The sequence below is a fragment of the Palaemon carinicauda genome, chromosome 14, assembly GCF_036898095.1.
Source record: "Palaemon carinicauda isolate YSFRI2023 chromosome 14, ASM3689809v2, whole genome shotgun sequence".
NCBI lineage: Eukaryota > Metazoa > Arthropoda > Malacostraca > Decapoda > Palaemonidae > Palaemon > Palaemon carinicauda.
Window position 1 is genome coordinate 34,686,347 of NC_090738.1, and position 22,161 is coordinate 34,708,507.

The window sequence follows — 22,161 nt, forward strand, 5'->3', positions numbered from 1 at the left end:
TGTTTTTCCTCTTTCAACTATTGTATAATGGATTTGAGAGATAGTCTTCATGAAAATTTTGATCTAAGAACATATAATGCTACTCAATTGTATAGTGGTTTGATACCCAAATTATATCACAGGTGTAATAGCTTCCTCTTTATACATTTCCTTGGCATACCCACCTGATCAGTAACCCTGCATACACTAACTCTCGCTATTCTGGCATATACAGTACAGTATATGTATATAAGCATGTACGTATGTATTATATATGTACATATGTATGTGTATATATATCATATGTGCGCATATAATAATCACCACCAACACCTATTGACGCAAAGCATCTCGCTTGGATTTCGCCAGTCTTTCTTAAGCTTTTAATTCAATACTGCTCCATTCTCATCTACTTTGCACTTCTTAGTCCTGACATGTAGGCCGGCCTGGGTCTTCCAACTCTTCTGGAGCCCAGCTGAACGTTTGGTGAACTAATCTCTCTTGGGGAGCACATAGAGCATGCCCAAGGCCTCTCCATCTACCCCTCATCATGATCTCATCAACATATGGCAATCGAGTAATCTCAAAGTTTTGTTTCAAAGGGATTAGTTCTCAATTTTACAAAATCTGTTTGATATTGTTTCATTGTCATACCACAACTAATTTCCATACATTAACCCTGGATAGGTACGGTGGGTCGTTTGCGACCCCGAGCGTCAAAAAAAAACAGGTTTTTCTCACGTGACTCACCCCTGTGACTGAATTTGTGGGTGATCGACCTGCAGGAGGTGTCTCCCCTACACGCTCTAGTAGTGTCCAGATGTGCATTGCTGTAGCTGTACTCCTTCCCCGATTTCTGAGACGCATCGGGGTCGTTCGCGTCCGAGTTTACCCTTCTGAGGTAGTTTGCATAATTATCAAAGTTATTACGTATTATGAAATTGTCGTAGAATGGTGCAACTTGTATAGGTTATCAGTTGTGGAAAGTCTTGGTGGATTGTTTGGCTACCATGTGCATGTTTTTTTTTTTAGTTAAAATGTCGTTCATCACCACGAGGACCATTTTACCGCGAGTGCCCCTTTTTCATTTTTTTTCATTTTTTTGCCAAGTCATTTTTCCGTAAGATATTGCCAAATAGTGTCGTAAAACTTTTGCTTGTTTAGTGTTGGAAAGTGTGTCTAGATGATCTGGCTACCCATGCATGACTTTGTTTTTGTCAGATACGACGTAGTTATTGGTATATTGGGTATTTAACTGCGGTTACCAATTTCTGTTTTTTTTTCAATATTTGTAAAAATTACTACGTAGTAAGGAATTGCCGTATATTATTCATTTTTTTTTCATGTTTATGTGTTAGAAAGTGTGCCTTGATGGTTGGGCTAACACGTGCATGTCTTTTTTTTTATCTGAGATGTCGTATATTAGAATGTCGGGCATTTTACCGCGAGTGTCCCTTTTTAATTTTTTTTAATTTTTTTGCCAAGTCATTTTTCCGTAAGATATTGCGAAAGTGTCGTAAAACTTTTGCTTTTTTAATGTTAGAAAGTGTGTCTAGATGATCTGGCTACCCATGCGTGATTTTGTTTTTGTCAGATACGACGTAGTTATTGGTATATTGGGTATTTAACTGCGGTTGCCAATTTCTGTTTTTTTTTCAATATTTGTAAAAATTTACTACGTAGTAAGGAATTGCCGTATATTATTGATTTTTTTTTCATGTTTATGTGTTAGAAAGTGTGCCTTGATGGTTGGGCTAACACGTGCATGTCTTTTTTTTTTATCTGAGATGCCGTATATTAGAATGTTGGGCATTTTTCCGCGAGTGCCCCTTTTTATTTGTTTTGCATTTTTTTGCTTAGTCATGTTACCGTAAGGAATTGGCAAGTAGTGTCGCAAAACTTATATTTTTATAGTGTTGGAAAGTGTTTCTAGATGATCTGGCTACCCATGCCTATTTTTTTTTTAGCCAGATATGGCGTATATATAAGTATGTGTTCGATTTTCCTGTGATTGCCATTTTTTCGTTTTTTCCCATTTCTTTCAAAATTACTACGTACTAAGGAACTATCACAGAGTAATATTTCATTTATATGTTTATTTGTCGGAAAATATGCCTTGATGGTTTGCCTAGCACGTGGCTGAAATTTTTTTTTTCTGAAATGCCGTATATTAGAATGGCCATTTTTCCACGAGTGCCCCTTTTTATTTGTTTTGCATTTTTTTGCTTAGTCATGTTACCGTAAGGAATTGGCAAGTAGTGTCGCAAAACTTATATTTTTATAGTGTTGGAAAGTGTTTCTAGATGATCTGGCTACCCATGCCTATCTTTTTTTTAGCCAGATATGGCGTATATATAGGTATGTGTTCGATTTTCCGGTGATTGCCATTTTTTCGTTTTTTCCCAATTCTTTCAAAATTACTACGTACTAAGGAACTATCACAGAGTAATGATTCCTCTAGATGTTTATTTGTCGGAAAATTTTGTTTACTTTTTTTTTGATTGAATATCATCAAATTTTTTTAGCTAAAATATTGTTTTACATTTTTTTTTTTCGATTTTATTTCCCTTCAAAAAAAATTTTTTGGGTCAGAATTTTAATTTTATAAACGTAAAATAATCGACAATTATCCAGCAACCCACCATACAATTTTTATGCATATCCAATAATAATTAGATTAGTAAATAACACCTTGAAATTGACATACCCTTCCTACATTTCAAGTGGCAGATTAGGGAGTCTGAGTCAGTGTGGTTGGCGGCCATTTTGTGGACATATCCGAAGCGTAAGCTGCCCTATCTATATATATTCTTGTTCCCTATAGAATTTGTGATATTTTGGTATATTTTTACCTGCATAAATATCATATTATATATTAAATATATGTATGTTTTTACGAAATTTCCAAGTACTCAAAAAATTACCTTTAGATATGGCCCCTGATATAAATGTAATTTACAAAATAATGAAGATTTTTTTACATATTTCTATTTTAGGATAACATATGTTTATTCCCTAAAAAAATTAGCCACTTCCTATTTCATTTGGGTACCCAAAAAAATTCATGAAATTTGGACAATTTTTTTTGGCCAAAAAAAGTTACCCTTTTTTTCTCATTTCAGATCTTCACCTCCATGGGTCTGATTTCATCCAAAATACATCAAGATGTGTCCTAAACATTCAAGAATCAATTCCTAAAAGGATTTGTGTATATATGTATAAACTTTTTTTTTATGAATTTTTATGTCAGGTCTTTTTTTTTTTCTACTTAATTTTTTAAAATATTTATAATAAATAGTTTTTCTGCAGATGAGTAGTATTTATCTTTACAGTTGTTTTAAGCATTCATTGAAGTTTTTTTTGGCAAAAGAAAAAAGGAGGTTACTGCAAAAACTGATTTTTCAAGAATTTTTTTTGGCGTCGGGGTCGTTCACGTCCGAGTATACCCTTAAAGGGGTGTCCGAGGACCGTACCTATCCAGGGTTAACACCGATCTCACTAAACTGATATACTATATCGCCTGATTTATATATGTAATTTCAGGTGAGTTGATTTCCAAATTTTACTTGACCTAACTTCCTTTCCTCAATTTTTCAATCAACTTCAATCCTAATGATCCTGTTTTAGAAATCAATGTTCCTAATTATTTAAATGATTCCACCTCATTAATCCTTTCTCCTTCTATTCATCATTATCACTGTTTCTTCTATTTATTATGAGCAAAACCTCATTTGATATTTCATAAGGTTTGGTAAGAAAGCTTTGCAAGTCCTACGTTTCAATTGTTACAAGAAAATTTAACCTTTCATTAATATCAACAAAGATCTAAACTGCTTGTACAAAATAAAAGCAAATTCATAGGACATACAAAAAATGAAAACATACTTTCCCCCTCATACAAGGACAACCCAGTCCAGTAAGTTCTCTTAAATGCATTGCTCCCCCACAACATTTCAACCATTCTGCCAAGTTTCTTCCCCCATAACTGTCTAACTTAAACTTGTCTACCTTCAGTTATTGAAAAAAAATCCTACTGAGCTAGATACCAGACAAGGAAGGTTTTCCAGTTAAATTTATTGTCATGATGAACCTAAAGACATTAATTTTCTCAAGTAATGAAATAAGATCAGTGCTGCAATGGCATTCAGATTTTGTGGAAATTTTCTTACGACAGATAACTTTCATACAATATATGTTTTAAAGCTTCCAGACTTTAAACATAATGTGAATATTTACAATGCTAAAGGTTCTTCAAACCTAATGTCAGCAACAGACTTATTTCTGGTCTCGCAGTGGTAGCAACACTGCTACAGATTATTTTAAGATTTAAAAATATTGTATTTTAACTGCACAAAAGAAACATGGCAGTGGGCTACAATGGTTTGGATCTTGAGGCATTTAGAATGTCCAATTCTACATTAAATACCCTAGTGAGATTGAGAGTTTAAAACTTCTGTTATTGAGAAAAGATATTACAAGTGAAGTTGGTTGAATGTTCATCAAGATACTAAGCAACAATTTGCTCTCTGGCCCAACTAATGAATACAGTACTTTTACAAACATTTGCTTCATTTTACACTAGCTTGGCTACTAAAACAAAACAGATTACTATACTCTTGCTGCTTTCCCATTTTCCTCTAGGACATATTTCTGCACTGATACAGAAACAAATTGCATTGCATTGCATTATCACTAGTAATACTGCAAGACTAAAAAACAAAATTTTGAAATTTTCTCTTACCTTGATGACACCGATTGAACCAAAGTGAGCTTTGACGTCATCTTCAGTAACATTATCTGCCATCCCGGAGACAAAGATGGTATCCTCTTGTGTTACAAGATCTGAGGGATCTCCCCTAGAGCGATCTCCACCGCCTCCTCGGCTACCCCCGTAGCCACCTCCGCCACCCTCTGTACACAATACTAAGCATCAGCAGTTGGTCTACTACATTCGTTTATTTTTGGACTATCAAGCTGGTCAGTACTTACCAATATTTAACTATTAAACATTCACTCTCATTTTGGTTCTTTATAAGAGGAGACACTGACCAGCATGCTTCATCCTTACCAAACTATCATTATAACTTAGACTAAAGACCTCAACTCTGACCCAACGTATCAATAGCGTACAACTATGCAATAAAGTTCAAACTCAAAAAACATCACAATTAATACTGTATGACATAGACCTTTCTAGTCATGAAGACTGACCACTAAACACTTCAAAATACAATATTAGGAGAAAACATCAAATTATTTAACATGCCACAAATCTAAAATACCTGGATCAGGGTTGATTCTTACATTTACATCTACAAAAACAGTAATCACTGTCCACCTAGAGGGAATCTCCTACTATAAAATAAGGGATTCAAAAGCCCTTACATAATATGCACACACAACTAACCACATTTTTGGCATTGGTAAACCACGTACATTAGTATTTTTCCTATGATGGATCACTATTGTCTCATTGTTGATACCGTGATTGAGCATTATCTATTTGGCAATTGCTTTAACATACCCAGAAGTCCCCTTTCAAATGCCATACAGCTGTACATCATGTACCTAAGGGACCACTCATTCAACAGTAAACCTTTTAAATGGTTGATATTTGTCTAAAATTAAGCTCATTACAAAACCAATTTGTGGCCCAGGTTCTACTGGAGTTTGCCAGTACAGTACTGAATTCTCAAACCTGGTTTTAGATCATACCTCACTATAATACCCATAATACCTCTTTTATATAATTATACAAGACCAGTAAACCAGTAATTCATTTCAAAAATCATTTTGTATTAAATTGTAAATTGTACCAATACAATAAAATATAGTTATATGCATATAAAATAAGAAAAATCTCTGCACCCCATGCACCATACCTTTATCATATGCTTTTCAACCATGTATTGGTAAGCATATTAAAATCAATGCAACAGTGCTATAACACATACCAACATGCCCCATGGGTAAGGACTATGAATTTGAATACCAGAAACTGCCATCAAACCCCTTATTTGATGAAAACTAAAATGACAGTTTATCTATAGTTTTCCTTATTCAAAAAATTACCCAAAAAGCTATGATTACCCTCTCCACACAAATACTTTTAAAGACCATTCTTCATAAGACACACCAATATGACCTAGGAAACACAGTGCCTTTGTGGTATCTAATTTTACATTTTAAGAAGCCTAAAACAGGAAAAGTTTATCCTCAATTGCATTATAATTTTACAACTATTCTTGTAAATTAATTTACTTGACAACAAGTGAGGATAAACAATTACGAACAACATCTCATCTGAGCTCAATAATGACATAACAGGTAGAAGCAAAAATCATGCAAACGTCTGAGTATCCAAAACAGATGAGAATGCTGTACATGTTTCAATCAATGCTTACTATGAGCAAACTATGCAAAATAGTAAGACATTCATGAACTGGTCTGTATTTTATTATTTTTTTTTTTTTTTTTATTTTGCAAAACTAATGAAAAACCACAAGCACCATCAGGTGCCGTTACCTTTTTAATTAACCTCTCCCTTGATCCCGCCTGTAAGAAGACACTATGACATCAGCAGCTCTGTTGGCACGTGGTCATCCAAGTCAAGCAGTCAAACAGTCAGGTCGATGGTCAAGTCAAAGAATGTGGCTAAGCAAACCATAGTAACAAGCATTCCAGTGCATACATGGTTAATTCATTCACACACTTAAAAGTTCTTCAACTGGATAAGAATTTGCAGAAAACTAAAGGTGGGCCATTTACTTTTGATCAAACCATATGGCATATGACCTGCTTGTCACCTTGGCAGTAAAATCTTGATCACAGTCAATTAAAAAGTCAGCTTGGATTTACAGGCGAGCAGACATCAAGGGAAGGTTGTTGTTGTTGTCCACAACACGATTACTTGGGTTTCTTCCTGCTAAACTTTGCCTCAGGGGCACAGCCACGCCTTCCAGTTTACTCATCACCACCAACTCCACCACATAGGTAAGGTAACGCTTACTTAACTCTTCACTGCCCTCATGACGCCAAGTTAGGAAATCTTTGGCCTTAAGTATACTACTTTCAAGAAGGTCAAAACTGTAGTTGTTGAATACACCCCACCCAACAACGGAAAAAAAAATATATTACATTACCATCATCAAAACTTACTCGATAACTGAATGCATAGATAGTAAAAGAACCCAACTTAAAAAGTCAAAATAGAAAACTACAATACGCATACCATTTCATAAGACATTTTCTTATTTCAACTAAAACTTTTCAATTAGTTATCATTCTGACCAATATACCACATTATAAAACCATCGTTTCACGTCAGATCCCTTTGTATACTGAATTGGGCTACCAATAACCTGTCAGAAAAACTAAGAATATAATAAGTATATAAACAAGCATGAAAATAAACAATTCTGTAAACCACATTACACAAGTGTAATCTTTTATCACATAATTACCATTAATAACCAAGATACACTTCTCCTTTTTATCAAATACGAGTGCATACCACATAAACACAACTTCAAATTGCTGTTGCTATGTTTACCCTTTACATTTCATTGTACAACCATATTTAAACCTTTAACTCTGAACTATAAGCGAAACTATTCATGACTATCAACACCCAATAAGTGAGACCCATCTGTAATTCAACTTACCTATTGGGGGGAGCCGAAAGCTGCTTCATGGGCGGTCCGAGCATGCCACCATAGCCTGGAGGGGCTGACTGGGGGGGAGGAGCCATGCCTAGACCACCTTGAAAAGTTCAGCAGTCTGCATTAGTACACTGAATAATGCTGGCCTATGACCTCAGGGCTCAACCTAGTGCCACCTGCTACTGTAGTTCCCAAACCCTTTTCTACCATCTGGACAAGTCCAATTCAAAACCAACATTACAGCAGCACAGATGATCAGGAACTTTACACCATAAATGAAAATATCAGTTATCACAAGCCTCCTATAAAAAATCAATAATTTTTTAAGCCAAACTATATCACAAGCAACATGTGATGTGCTAACTGCATCAATAACTGTAAAGTACTAAAAAATTTATTGACGTTAAGGACACTATTGCAAATGTTCCATGAAAAAATTTACAGCAATAATGATGATAAAAATGTCAAGGTGAGCAAAATGATGACCAATGAAATTGTAGCAACAAGTCCAAAGAAATGTCAGTCACAAATCAGTCTTGTCAGTGCCAAACTAAGTGGGGAAAAAAAAAAACCCTGAAAGAAAAGCATCGTTATTATTCGTGAAAATAACTTACTGTTATAACCACCACCTTGGCCCCCATAACTTCCATTAGAAGGGGGAGGTCCACCATAATTTGGTCCCTGTCCACCATAACTGGGGCCTTGTCCCCCATAATTTCCCCCTGGAGGAGGACCCCCATAGTTTCCCTGGGGAGGGGGCCCACCATAGTTTCCATGGGGTTGAGGTGCAGAGTAGTTAGCATTAGGCTGGTTACCATATGTATTAGACTGTTGACCACCATATGAGTTTGCTGGTGGTTGACCACCATAGTTGCTTGAAGGTGGCTGGCCACCATAACTTCCAGAATTGTAGCTACTGTTTTGATCATATCCTTGAGAGGCTCCACCATAACTGCCATATCCTCCACTTGCTGCTGGTGGCTGACCCTGAGGTTGTGACTGCTGCTGCTGCTGTCCATAAGCACCGTAGGAGCTTCCTTGACCACCTGGTAGTAGTAGCTTAGCCTCAATCATTCTTTTCACTTCATACAATTCTCACATGCCCACATTCAGCTTAACTTCACAACCTCTGAATTTTACACCACTTTGTTCATATAGTATTCAGTATTCTCTGATTTGTCCCAGAGCTTATTTCTGCAAAAACAAATAGAAAGGAAATGTGCACCACCCTTTTTTCTCTTGGGTAGAACAGTGCAAAATACTCACCTTGTTGAGGAGGGGGGGCACCATAGGAGGGAGGTGCAGCATATGGGGCATTATTCTGAGAGTATCCTTGAGGTGGAGGAGCAGAATATCCACCATACTGCTGTGGTGCGTATGACGACGCAGGTGGAGGGGCAGCAGTTGTTGCAGTACCGTACCCGCCATAACTTCCGGCAGCTCCTCCACCGCCACTTCCATAACCTCCACTATAACTGTACTCTGTAAATTTTGAGATTATTTACACCAACTCTAAATTCAAAAATATTAAAATTATATTACTAAAATATTATAAACAACTACTTGCACCTTCTCTAACCTTTCTGGCTAACCTCTGAATAAAAAGCTCACTATGAAATTACCTCAATTAATAATAGTATTTACCCAATTTGTGTTAGTCTTTTTGAACAATCAAATTTTTATCCTAACACTCTACATCGACCTTATTTTTCACGGAAATAATTAAGCTAAATATTAAAGAGACTGAATCAGAATGAAGCCTGATGCTAAATGGAAAAAGTTACATTAAACAGTTATAACGCAAAATGGAATCATAGATATGCTCACCACCAATTGCAACCTAATGGTAAGAAATCAATTTTCCAATACACTACTAAATTAAAAAATGTCACAAATTCAGTTTTATGACTAAAAAAATCATTGCCCCTCTTTGCTCAATCAGGGCTCTATTTCATTTTTGGCAAAATCGATGTACACTACTGTACACCTATGGATTCCATAGTAAATCTATTCAACTAACCAATGCAATCTTCATATTTCTCCAAGCATTACTTATTATATGTAACAAAATGGCAGGCTATATATCTTGAGGAGGAAAAGAAAATGAGGAGGAGGAGGAGGAAAAGAAAATGAGGAGGAGGAGGAGGAAAAGAGGAGGAGAAAGAGAAGAGGAGGAGAAAGAAGGGGAGGAAGAGGAGAAGGAGGAGGAGAAGGAGGAGGAGGAGGAGGAGAAGGAGGAGGAGGAGAAGAGAGAAGAACAGAGGAGAGGAGAGAAGAGAAGAACAGAGGAGAGGAGAGGAGAGGAGAGGAGAGGGGAGAGGAGAGGAGAGAAGAAGAGGAGAGGAGAGAAGAAGAGGAGAGGAGAGAAGAAGAGGAGAGGAGAGAAGAAGAGGAGAGGAGAGAAGAAGAGGAGAGGAGAGAAGAAGAGGAGAGGAGAGAAGAAGAGGAGAGGAGAGAAGAAAAGGAGAGGAGAGGAGAGAAGAAAAGAAGAGGAGAGGAGAGAAGAAAAGAAGAGGAGAGGAGAGAAGAAAAGGAGAGGAGAGGAGAGCAGAAAAGAAGAGGAGAGGAGAGAAGAAAAGAAGAGGAGAGGAGAGAAGAAAAGAGGAGAGGAGAGAAGAAAAGAGGAAAGGAGAAGAAAAGAGGAGAGGAGAAAAGAAAAGAGGAAAGGAGAAGAAAAGAGGAAAGGAGAAAAGAAAAGAGGAAAGGAGAAGAAAAGAGGAAAGGAGAAGAAAAGAGGAGGAGGAGGAAGAAAGGAGAAGAAAAGAGGAGGAGGAGGAAGAAAGGAGAAGAAAAGAGGAGGAAGAAAGGAGAAGAGGAGGAAGAAAGGAGAAGAGGAGGAAGAAAGGAGAAGAGGAGGAAGAAAGGAGAAGAAAATAGGAGGAGGAGAAGAAGAAAAGATTGAGGAGGAGGAGAAGAAGAAAAGATTGAGGAGGAGGAGGAGGAGAAGAAAAGTGGAAGAGGAGGAGAAGAAGAAAAGAAGAGGAGGAGGAGGAGGAGAAGAAGAAAAGAGGAGGAGGAGGAGGAGAAGAAGAAAAGAGGAAGAGGAGGAGGAGAAGAAGAAAAGAGGAAGAGGAGGAGGAGAAGAAGAAAAGAGGAAGAGGGGGAGGAGAAGAAGAAAAGAGGAAGAGGAGGAGGAGAAGAAGAAAAGAGGAAGAGGAGGAGGAGAAGAAGAAAAGAGGAAGAGGAAGAGGAGGAGGAGAAGAAGAAAAGAGGAAGAGGAGGAGAAGAAGAAAAGAGGAAGAGGAGGAGGAGAAGAAGAGGAAGAGGAGGAGAAGAAAAGAGGAAGAGGAGGAGGAGAAGAAGAAGAAAAGAGGAAGAGGAGGAGGAGAAGAAGAAAAGAGGAAGAGGAGGAGGAGAAGAAGAAAAGAGGAAGAGGAGGAGGAGAAGAAGAAAAGAGGAAGAGGAGGAGGAGAAGAAGAAAAGAGGAAGAGGAGGAGGAGAAGAAGAAAAGAGGAAGAGGAGGAAGAGAAGAAGAAAAGAGGAAGAGGAGGAAGAGAAGAAGAAAAGAGGAAGAGGAGGAAGAGAAGAAGAAAAGAGGAAGAGGAGGAAGAGAAGAAGAAAAGAGGAAGAGGAGGAAGAGAAGAAGAAAAGAGGAAGAGGAGGAAGAGAAGAAGAAAAGAGGAAGAGGAGGAAGAGAAGAAGAAAAGAGGAAGAGGAGGAGGAGAAGAAGAAAAGAGGAAGAGGAGGAGGAGAAGAAGAAAAGAGGAAGAGGAGGAGGAGAAGAAGAAAAGAGGAAGAGGAGGAGGAGAAGAAGAAAAGAAGAAGAGGAGGAGGAGAAGAAGAAAAGAGAAAAGGAGGAGAGAAGAAAAGAGGAGAGGAGAGGAGGAGAGAAGAAAAGAAGAGGAGGAGGAGAGAAGAAAAGAAGAAGAGGAGGAGGAGAGAAGAAGAGAGAGGAGAGAAGAAGAGAGAGGAGAGAAGAAGAGAGAGGAGAGAAGAAGAAGAAAAGAAAAAAGGAGAGAAGATGAGAAGAAGAGAGGAGAGGAGAAGAAGAAGAAGAAGAAGAAGAGAGAGGAGAGGAGAGAAGAAGAAGAAGAGAGGAGAGAAGAAGAAGAAGAGAGGAGAGAAGAAGAAGAAGAGAGGAGAGAAGAAGAAGAGGAGATGAGAAGAAGAAGAAGAGAGGAGATGAGAAGAAGAAGAAGAGAGGAGATGAGAAGAAGAAGAGAGGAGATGAGAAGAAGAAGAAGAGAGGAGATGAGAAGAAGAAGAAGAGAGGAGATGAGAAGAAGAAGAAGAGAGGAGATGAGAAGAAGAAGAAGAGAGGAGATGAGAAGAAGAAGAAGAGAGGAGATGAGAAGAAGAAGAAGAGAGGAGATGAGAAGAAGAAGAAGAGAGGAGATGAGAAGAAGAAGAAGAGAGGAGATGAGAAGAAGAAGAAGAGAGGAGATGAGAAGAAGAAGAAGAGAGGAGATGAGAAGAAGAAGAAGAGAGGAGATGAGAAGAAGAAGAAGAGAGGAGATGAGAAGAAGAAGAAGAGAGGAGATGAGAAGAAGAAGAAGAGAGGAGATGAGAAGAAGAAGAAGAGAGGAGATGAGAAGAAGAAGAAGAGAGGAGATGAGAAGAAGAAGAAGAGAGGAGATGAGAAGAAGAAGAGAGGAGATGAGAAGAGAGGAGAAGAGAAGAAGAAGAGAGGAGATGAGAAGAAGAGAGGAGATGAGAAGAAGAGAGGAGAAGAGAAGAAGAAGAGAGGAGATGAGAAGAAGAGAGGAGATGAGAAGAAGAAGAGAGGAGATGAGAAGAAGAAGAGAGGAGAAGAGAAGAAGAAGAAGAGAAGAAGAAGAGAGGAGAAGAGAAGAAGAAAAGAGAAGAAAAGAGGAGGAGGATAAAAGATGAGGAGAAAAGAATTTACGAAATATGATTTTGTGTTACTTTATAGTGAAGCGGGTTGCGGAGCAAACACATGGAAAACTAAGAATATGGCAGTTAACTCCCAAGCAGTAGGTAAGAGGACCACTGTTAGGTTGTGCTGTTCTTTGCAGACGGAAGTATGTATTTAATCAGCCCCATTTGTTATCAAGAAAAATACCGAATTGGTAATTTGGCCAGCTCTCAGCCATTTCTTTGTATTAAGTTTGGCCCAGTTCTGATATCTATTAACCTTTTACTTGTGTAATTTTCAGACGATTCACGGAAAAAAGTAACGCATCTTCCGCAAATTAAAGGTTACAGAATTATTTACCAATAAATATTGTTCCTCGATGCTATCCCTAGGGTGTTGCCATAGACATGTTAGTTTTTCTCCCAATAGTATTATGTCTTTGGGTCAATGCAGTGTGGTTAAAAATGCCTAATCCATCCCAAGTTTTTGGTTATGAATTAGATACAGTAAAAATGCTGAAATGATTGATCTTTTTGTTTCAAGATCTTCCAAGTAACTGCAATTTTAGATTTCATCCAGCCTTCTATAAAAAGGGCGTCAGATGACCGACACGGATTCCATTGTTTGAACGTGTAGTAGCTGTTGCATCTTAAATTTAGTGTTATTGGAAGTTTTCATGGAAGCCCAAATGCAAGATGTAGTCAATAGCTTTCTGAGTGAACATTCAGTGCTACCAAAAGGTGTTAAGTGTCCAGAGGTAAGTGCCATGACCGTATCATTACACCGATATACTAACCCATGGGGTTAAGGTAAGTAGTAAGTAAAAGATGTTCCACTTGCCAAAAACATAGGAGCAATAAGATAATGTTTGTGAGCGGCAAGTTACAGAACAAAAATCAATAAATCGTTCTCAATCAACATTCTAAATACAATGTATACTGTTACAATCAAAGGTAAATATGTGATACTTTAATTACTAGCGAAACTGGAATTCGCTACAAGAAATAGGCAAGTGCTGGCTACTTTGGTATTTTTCTCTATGATTAATAGCGGTTGGGCCATAAATTGTGTATCAGACGATCAAAATGTGAAGCATGTTTAATCCATTGTTTACATCTGAGAAACTAAAGGGGACGTATTGCACATGGTTGGTTCCGATTGGTTTGGCGTGGGTTGTTTTAAACCAATTGACAGCTTAAAAGTACTTCTTAAGTTCCCGGATGTTCTACAAGACATTTTTTCCCCCACCTTCCCTTCAGTTTAACTTAACACCAATAGCAAAGACATCTCCAACAGGGATGTACATCAATCTATTTTGAAATTTATAGAAATGTGGTGTAATTTAATTTATATCGGCACCTGATTTCGGTTGTGATCTGGGAAGTAGGGTAGAGGGGGGGTTTGCCCCGGCTAAGGGTTATGATGTGGGAAGTGAGGTCCAGCGGACTTGCACCCCCTAGGGGTTGTGACCTGGGAACTACTAGGATAGGTTAGGTGGGTTTGTTGGATTCTGTACCCTTTAGCAAATCTCATGTTAAATAAATCACATTTTAGCCTGTTTTCAGGCATTTACATGAACCATATATTTATCCAACTGGTTATCTTATGCTCATTGTTATGCATTTCTGACCATTATTATTGCTGAAAATCAGTAGTTTATGACATTCACCCACGCAAATAATCCATTTCCCACTGGGGTCCCCTCCCCCCAATTTGTCTATATAAGGGGGTCCAAAAACTCATGATAGGGTGGTTTGCCCAATAATCATGGTCAGAAATGCATACAACACAAAATATATTTACCCAAACCACTAGACTCCACATAGAAAATGCATGGAAATTCATGTTTTATATGCATCTGAAAATCTGGCGAAAAAAATGCTTTAGTGTTTTAACCATGTTACATCACTATTACTCAAATCCAGTTCCTCCGATGTGGATTAAAAATGGACATCAACTAACCTAACCTCCCCCCTGTTCCTGCAAGTTGTATTCTTACCTACTTACCTAGTGAGGGGGTTAACGGCCCTGCGAACGCCCCCTTATAACGCCATAGTCTAAGTTCGCTGTTATCCTTCATACAGGTGGCCGCCATCATACATATAACCCCAAAACTTTTATTTTACATCTTCTCTAATTTTAATTTTATTTTTCGGTAATAGTTTACAACACCACGCTCTCCATTTACTCCAAAATAATGCAATCCTACAGTTCTCATCTTCTTGCACAGTAATTAGGTGGTTAATTAAATTCTGGGAAAGCAATAAATAGCAAGATATGTTGAGGAAGAGGGAAGGGGTTATTAAAAGAAAATAACTCGGTTTGCTCACCAAACAACTCTGAACTGACATGTCAACACAGTCAACCAAACAGAATTCGTGATGCCAGCGTACATAAATAAAAGTCTCTGATGCCAGTGTACATTTGATATACTGTATATTCAAAATATGCTTAGTTAAAAATGGAATAATTACTCAAAAGTGTCCATAAAATATGCAATTTGCAAATAGTGACATCTGAGTGATCACTCAATTTTTTATAAGTATGTTTTGAATGTACAGTATATCAAAAGTGCGCTGGAAATAGTGACACTTTTGAGTAATCACTCAATATCTTATAAGTATGTTTTGAATGTACAGTATATCAAAAGTACGCTGGCATCACAAACTTCTGTTTATGTACGCTGGCATCAGGAATCCTGTTTCTTTGACTTGTTCACATGTCAGTTCCAAGTCGTTTGGTGAGGAAACCGAGCTATTTTCTTTTAATAACCCCTTCCCCCTTCCTCAACATATCTATCTTTTAATAACCCCTTCCCCCTTCCTCAACATATCTTGCTAATTGTTGCTTTCCCAGAATTTAAATAACCACCTAATTACTGCGCAAGAAGATGAAAACTGCAGGATTGCATTATTTTGGAGTAAATGGAGAGCGTGATGTTGTAAACTATTACCTATTTTTCTTTTGTATTCTCCCACCTAAAATACCAATTTCCCAGTGGAAACCAAATACTATAGTTAAGCAGAGGCTTTAATCTCTCATATCTGACTATTTGCTGCAAATATAGGGTTATATGTATGATAGAGGACATCTGTATGTATGATTATGGCAGACTTGGAATATGGCAGTGAAAGGGGGTCACAGGGCGGCATTAGACCCGTAAGATAACTAGTTAAGGACACGGCTTGTAAGCTAGGTTAGGGGGGAAAGTTTAGGTTAGTTATTTTCCATTTTTAATCCACGCAAGAGGAACTGGCCGCTGATATACAAAACCACCGAAGCTTTATAGGTTCAATTCATTGAACACACCAAGTTGGGAAAAAGAATTTGGAACGGATAATACATATCAGAAATTGCCATTTTACCCATTTCTTATACCAAATTCCAGTTTCGTCGGAAATAAACCAATACATCATTCACCCGTAATAATAATCATCATACACCACTAAAGTATATAACCCCAATTATACTTACACGATTCGTCGCACATGAACATTTAACATTCCAATTCGGTGAAATGGTCTATACGTATGACTTAAATATGTAGACTAGGTTCATGCATAACAATACACAACTCTAATATATATACATTCCAGAGGTTAGACAGGGCTACTTTGGATTATAAGTATAATAAAAGTACCTGGCGTGTTTTTTAAGCCAGCCTCACCAAGCTTATTTTGTCCATTTAAATATAATTCCGAAAGTGTACTGTATAACAATCTACCCGACATTAAAAATATATAAAAAAAAATCTACATTTTTCTGGTTATATGACACCAGCTATTCGAAAACCTTGAGTAACAAAACATAAGCTACCTATACGGTAGGTTACAAACTAAATCGTGGTTAATTGGTAGCCTTAACAGTAGATGCAGTATTCAAAGTATTTTAAAATTCATATATTTTCTTACACCGTAGATCATGATAGCGTTGGCTACCGTAGACACGAGGTAGAGTGAACTTTCACAATACTTCGTAATAAATTCAAATTAAGAATTAATCTTCGAATAAATAACGTTGGAATGTCAATATACGATACAGGAAACGTTTGGGTGCATAAAATATGCAAAAATTACAATTATAATTTGAATTGAAGCATGTGACAAATACGGTTAGGACAAAGTCGTAACAAAATGGCTACCGGAGAAATCTAGCAATGCGGCGACTTTATCAAACCCGGACATTTTACCGATAAAATCACAGACAATATAACTTACGTGTATCTCCCATCGTAGCTCCCTGCTGAGCTGTATATAAATTAAATCGGCGTTGCTCTCCTCGCGATGTATTTATCAATTTCTTAAAACAAAACCAACTAAACTATATCTGACGCAGAGGTTACTTCTTCAAGAGACGCCACGACTAACCTCTTCCGCCCAGACAAGGTTGCCAGTTATGGTTTTAATAGTACATTTCAAAACCAGGATGCTTCTTCGTTCATGTCAAATAATTATATTATTATTTAGAATTTAAAATATACATCAATATTGTTTTATTTTAAATACATATATGAGCAATATCTTAACTTTAATTTAATCTAACAATGATAGTTATCGTTCATCACACTATTGAAAATACGCACAATGTTTCGTCTATTTCTATAGTTAAACCTCAATCTATTCTTTATATCGTTATATTTATTAAGCATTTCATATTTTTTTATAATTCAGCATAAGTTTATTAACAATATCAGTCACATTAATGCCTTATGAATACAATAACACGACTATTGATTTTTTAGTATCATTGAGTCCTAGGAAAGCATTCCCTCTACAACTTACAGTAACTAAATCAGACCGAGGTGGATCGTGAATAAAAATTTAAGGAAATCATTACACTGTCATCGATCGTCCCCTGCATGTTTCTGTCTATCTGTCTTTATCATCATATCTTTCATAGCTGTCTCATATTATGCATGTTTGTGCAAGACGGTGTAAAAAGACAATGGGAATCACCAGTAAAGAATTTACAAAAATATGTCATCGGCTTTATTTGTTTGCATTTCACCGAGCCACAAATGTATTTATAATTTAAGAAAATAATAATAAGGAAAATATAGATTAACTGATATAATACGAAAAAGGAAGATTAAGACTAGTGGAGATAGCATGATTGTTTTAATTTATTAAAAAATCGATAGTACTTTAAATATTCAATCTATGGCAAATTGACAACGTAATAAATTTTGATTAAATGAATGAATGCCCATAAAGAAATAGACGTATGTATATTTCAACAATTTTGTTAATATTTCATTAGAACATATAATACACAATGAGCATTTGGTGCGTTTGCAGCAACTCTTGACTTACAATTTACCTTAAAACATCTCTACTTTTTGCCCCCTCATCCATCCTTACTGCTTAGTAACGCCATTTTAATTATAAATGTGTCTGGTTTCAGTTGCATCAGAATAGATACTCACCAGAACGTCAGCCGAGCAAGCATAATGGATAACGCCCCACTGTGGTGGTCCAACCACAGCAGTAGCGTCACCTCCCCCATTAAAAAGTTTATATTCACGGTCCCAGGAGGGGATCGATCTGATACCGTGCGAATGATAGGCAAATGCCATACCAATGCACTAGCCAGGAGACTATACGTTGATTATATTAGTAATCGTTACTACTTTTCAATTAATTTACTCTGAGGACTGTTTTACTGGTCCGATAACACGCGCAGGAAGTGCTCCCTACAGGACCTACTACAAGTTATATATATATATATATATATATATATATATATATATATATATATATATATATATATATATATATATATATATATATATATATATATATATATATATGTGTGTGTGTGTGTGTGTGTGTGTGTGTGTGTGTGTGTGTGTGTGTGTGTGTATATATCCTTATGCATCTATAGAAGCACTTCGAGAAAAAGGTTTTCAGTCTTCTTAAAAGCCTTGATATCTTCAGCCTTAAAGAATGTTTAGTGGGAGCTTTCTGTGTGGTATTGGACTCATATTTGAAAGATTAGAAGCTACAGTAGACGTATCTTGGTTTCAATAATTTGAAAAAATGTTGCTATTCTCGTCTCGTGTCATAACATTTAAATATTACCATTGCTGGAAAGCAGGGCGATAAAAAGTTCCATGGAAAGAAAAATATCCATCTGAAGTGATTCGAGAAGTGATGGCTTAGTTTGCATCGAATTGAATGTGGCAGTTGGTCGAAAAGTATATAACAATTAACTACAGATCTCCGTGATTCAATGGAGTTGTAAGAAAAAAAATAGCGAACAGGGAATGAGGTCTTTTAAAAATCGAGTACATGGGAGAGCATGTAGCCTGAAAAGAATTACATGAGTAATTATTTGGATTTGAAAAGAAAAGGTTTAAGTTATTTTCCGATTGCATGATTTTATATCTTCATTGATGACATAAACAATAAAAATAAGAATTTGAATGATATCCTAACCTGAGGTAACATTTTAAAACTAACACTAGATTAAAATAAAACTGGACTTATGGTGTGGAGAGAGAGAGAGAGAGAGAGAGAGAGAGAGAGAGAGAGAGAGAGAGAGAGAGAGAGAGAGAGAGAGAGAGAGAGAATTAAATTTGTCGTTTTTCATCTTACGATTACCACATGTATTCGGAGGGCTGACGGTACTACATCGGATCCCTCTCTCTGGTTACGGCTCATTTTTCTTTGCCTATACATACACCGAATAGTAGAGGCCATTCTTTCATTCTCCTCTTTCATCACACCATCAATATTACCAATCAATTCTTCTTCTCTGTGGAGGTTAACTACTGCCCTGTAATTATTCAGTGGCTACTTTCCTCTTGGTCATGGTAGCTCTTCTGTGAAAAGGACACTTCAAAATCAAACAAATTTTCTCTAGTCTTGGGTAGTGCCATAGCCTCTGCCACATGGTCTTCCACTGTCTTGAGGTACAGTTCTCTTGTTTGAGGGTAGACTCGAGCACACTATTCAATCTTACTTCTCTTCCTCTTTTTATTTGAAGTGTTTATAGTTTATACACAAAAGATCTCACTCATTTAATATTACTGTTCTTAAAATGGTTTATTTTGATTGTTCATTACTTGAAGTTTATTTCTTTCCCCGTTTCCCTTCCTCGCTGGGTTATTTTTTCTAGGAGCTTTGGGCTTATAGCATTTAGCTTTTCTGAGGCTGCAGCTTTAGCTTGTAATAATAATAACAACAACAACAATAATAATAATATCCAACAGGGAAAATAACCCAGTGAGGAAAGGAAATAAGGAAAAACTACGAGAAGTTTACGAACAATAAAACATTAAAATAAAGCTTTTATATCTAAACTATAAAAACTTGAAAATAACCAGAGGATAAAAACTTCAAAATAACAAGAGGAAGAGAAACAAGATAGAATAGCGTGCCTGTACCCTCAACCAAGTAGAGGGTGGTTAATTTGCCTGCGCCCTGTAAACAAAGTAATGCCATCATGAATATGATGTATAATTAATAGGAATTTTGTATTTTTCTGTCGAGTAAATATTACTTTAAATAATTCTTTTATTTCCTGGTTTCCTTTCCTCACTGGGCTATTTTCTCTGTTGGATCCCCTGGGCTTATAGCATCCTGCTTTTCCAACTAAGGTTGTAGCTTGGCAAGTAATAATAATAATAATAATAATGCAGTTGCCATCTTGTATTATGACTAAGGCAGTTTATTCTTAAACCCTTTAACTATTGCACAATGAAGTCATCATATACGAATTTGATGATTAAAATTAACTACAAAATTATATATATATATATATATATATATATATATATATATATATATATATATATATATATGTGTGTGTGTGTGTGTGTGTGTGTGTGTGTGTGTGTGTGTGTAAATTCAAAAGTGACATCTTAGAAGAATAATTCCACTTATGGTTTATTCATGTTAAATATGTACATTTCATTGGATTAAATACCAATCCTACTTGACGGCAAAGCCCATTTAACTGTCTTTGGACAATGATAATGGAACATTGTGATAGAGGGTCACATGGCTTGAGTATTAACCAACTGCACTTGATAGCCAAGCTTTATAGGAAGATAACTGATCGTCAGAATATGCTTGTATGGTACAAAATTAGAATGGTTACTTCTTAGAATTTTCCTCTTTCAAATCCATAGTAAACAGGATGGAGAAATATGGAAGGTAATTTTGTTAAGATGAACTAACTTTTGTCTAGTTTATGCGCAATTAATATAAACAGTACAAAATGTCCTGTTAGAATTGATGAGAAACACTCTCACCCATAATTATGTTCACATCTCGCAAAGATCACTTAATGTTCTAATGTGTAAATAAATTTCTTGTCCTTTTCAGACTTCTCACCAGCTACAGTTTTGACTTTTTGAGTCTTCTTGAAGTCTCTTAACTGCTACCTACTCAGACTCTCAAGGTCTATGATATGTTTTCAGAATAGGAACTAAAACAGTAAAATATTGGACTTGATCTAAGTATTCGGTCCATAAGGTCTGGCACTGTTTGTGAACCCTCGGCCTGTCAATGCTGGAGACTTTGATGGCTTGAGGAACCTTAGCGAGGGAGTGGATAAAAGAACTGTGACTTTACCAGGTAAGTATAAGGAGTGAGATCACAAACACTCATACTTGAAGCTAGGCATTGCCCAACTCCCCCTAGCATGGAGATTGTGGATACAATAAAAATATATACACACAAATATCAAAACCACAAATTAATATGGTGCTTGCCTGCAGTCAAAAGGAGGCCAGCTTGCAAAGTCTTTTGGATGCTGCACCCCAAGAGAGGGGATGATGAAGGAAGAAATGGCCAGTCATTCTATCCAATCATCCCAGACTAAAACTGTAACATCTGCCCTCAACAAACTGCTTCTAATATTGCATGGGAGCCAAGGTAGCTAAGCCTCTTGTAGAGCAACCACCACAGGTCCCAGAGTAAGCATATCACGGGACCTATGGGTTTTGTCTTGCAGGTAGGGGGCAATGAAAGTGGTGTGCCTTCGCCATACGACCACTTAAAGTACCTGTGCCAAAGAGAAGTTTCTCTTGAATGCCAAGGATGTACTTATGCCTCTGACGTTGTGAGCTCTGGGTCTTCTATGTTGAGCAGAGTAAGGATCAAGGGCGTGGTCAATGATCTGTTGTATCCATGATGAAACAGTACTATATTTTTATTGATCCTCCTCTTTATTCTCCCTGTATTCACAAGCAGACGCTTGACATGAGGATGAGCTCTCTTGGTACATTTGAGATAGTGCCTTAGCATTCTCACAAGATATAGTAACAGTTGGTCAAGATCATCAGTTACTTCCCGAAGACTGGGAATCTGGATGGGCCCAAACCTAGAATCTGCTACAGCTAAATTTTGATTTGTAGCAATAAACTTAGGGACCATCCCCTTAAATAGGTGATGACATAAGAGAGACCATGTAACTCAATGACTCTCTCTGCGGAGGCAAGTGCGAGAAGGAAAACAGTCTTAAGAATCAAGTTGCTATTTGATGCTTGCTCAACTGTTCATAAGGTGCTCCTTTCAGGGAGCGTAGTACTTTTACTACATTCTAAGGGATCTCACTTCTGAATGAGGGCAAGTAAGCTCAAAACTCCGTATGAGCACAGCACAGACAATTCCATCTAGGAGGAAATGTCTACTCCATTCAGTCTTAAGACAAGAGTCAAGGCTGAGCGGTACCATTTCACCGCTGGGATTGAACATT

The 22,161-nt window shown here is 37.0% G+C and overlaps 1 protein-coding gene across 3 annotated transcripts in view; it reads right to left on the reverse strand.

Annotated features, from left to right (window-relative positions):
* The window catches only part of LOC137653511 (RNA-binding protein cabeza-like), a 20,093-nt gene extending 3,250 nt beyond the window's left edge, over positions 1 to 16,843 (reverse strand). For 2 of the 3 annotated variants that reach the window (XM_068386962.1, XM_068386961.1), the window contains exons 1-4: positions 16,674 to 16,843; positions 8,907 to 9,122; positions 8,255 to 8,686; positions 4,721 to 4,890 (exon numbers count right to left, since the gene is read on the reverse strand). In XM_068386962.1, coding sequence (XP_068243063.1) covers positions 4,721 to 4,890; positions 8,255 to 8,686; positions 8,907 to 9,122; positions 16,674 to 16,686 — 831 coding nt within the window. In that variant the 5' untranslated portion in view covers positions 16,687 to 16,843. The remainder of the gene's footprint in view (positions 1 to 4,720; positions 4,891 to 8,254; positions 8,687 to 8,906; positions 9,123 to 16,673) is intronic. The other variant, XM_068386963.1, reaches the window with a different exon arrangement.
* Between the last annotated feature and the right edge of the window lie 5,318 nt (positions 16,844 to 22,161).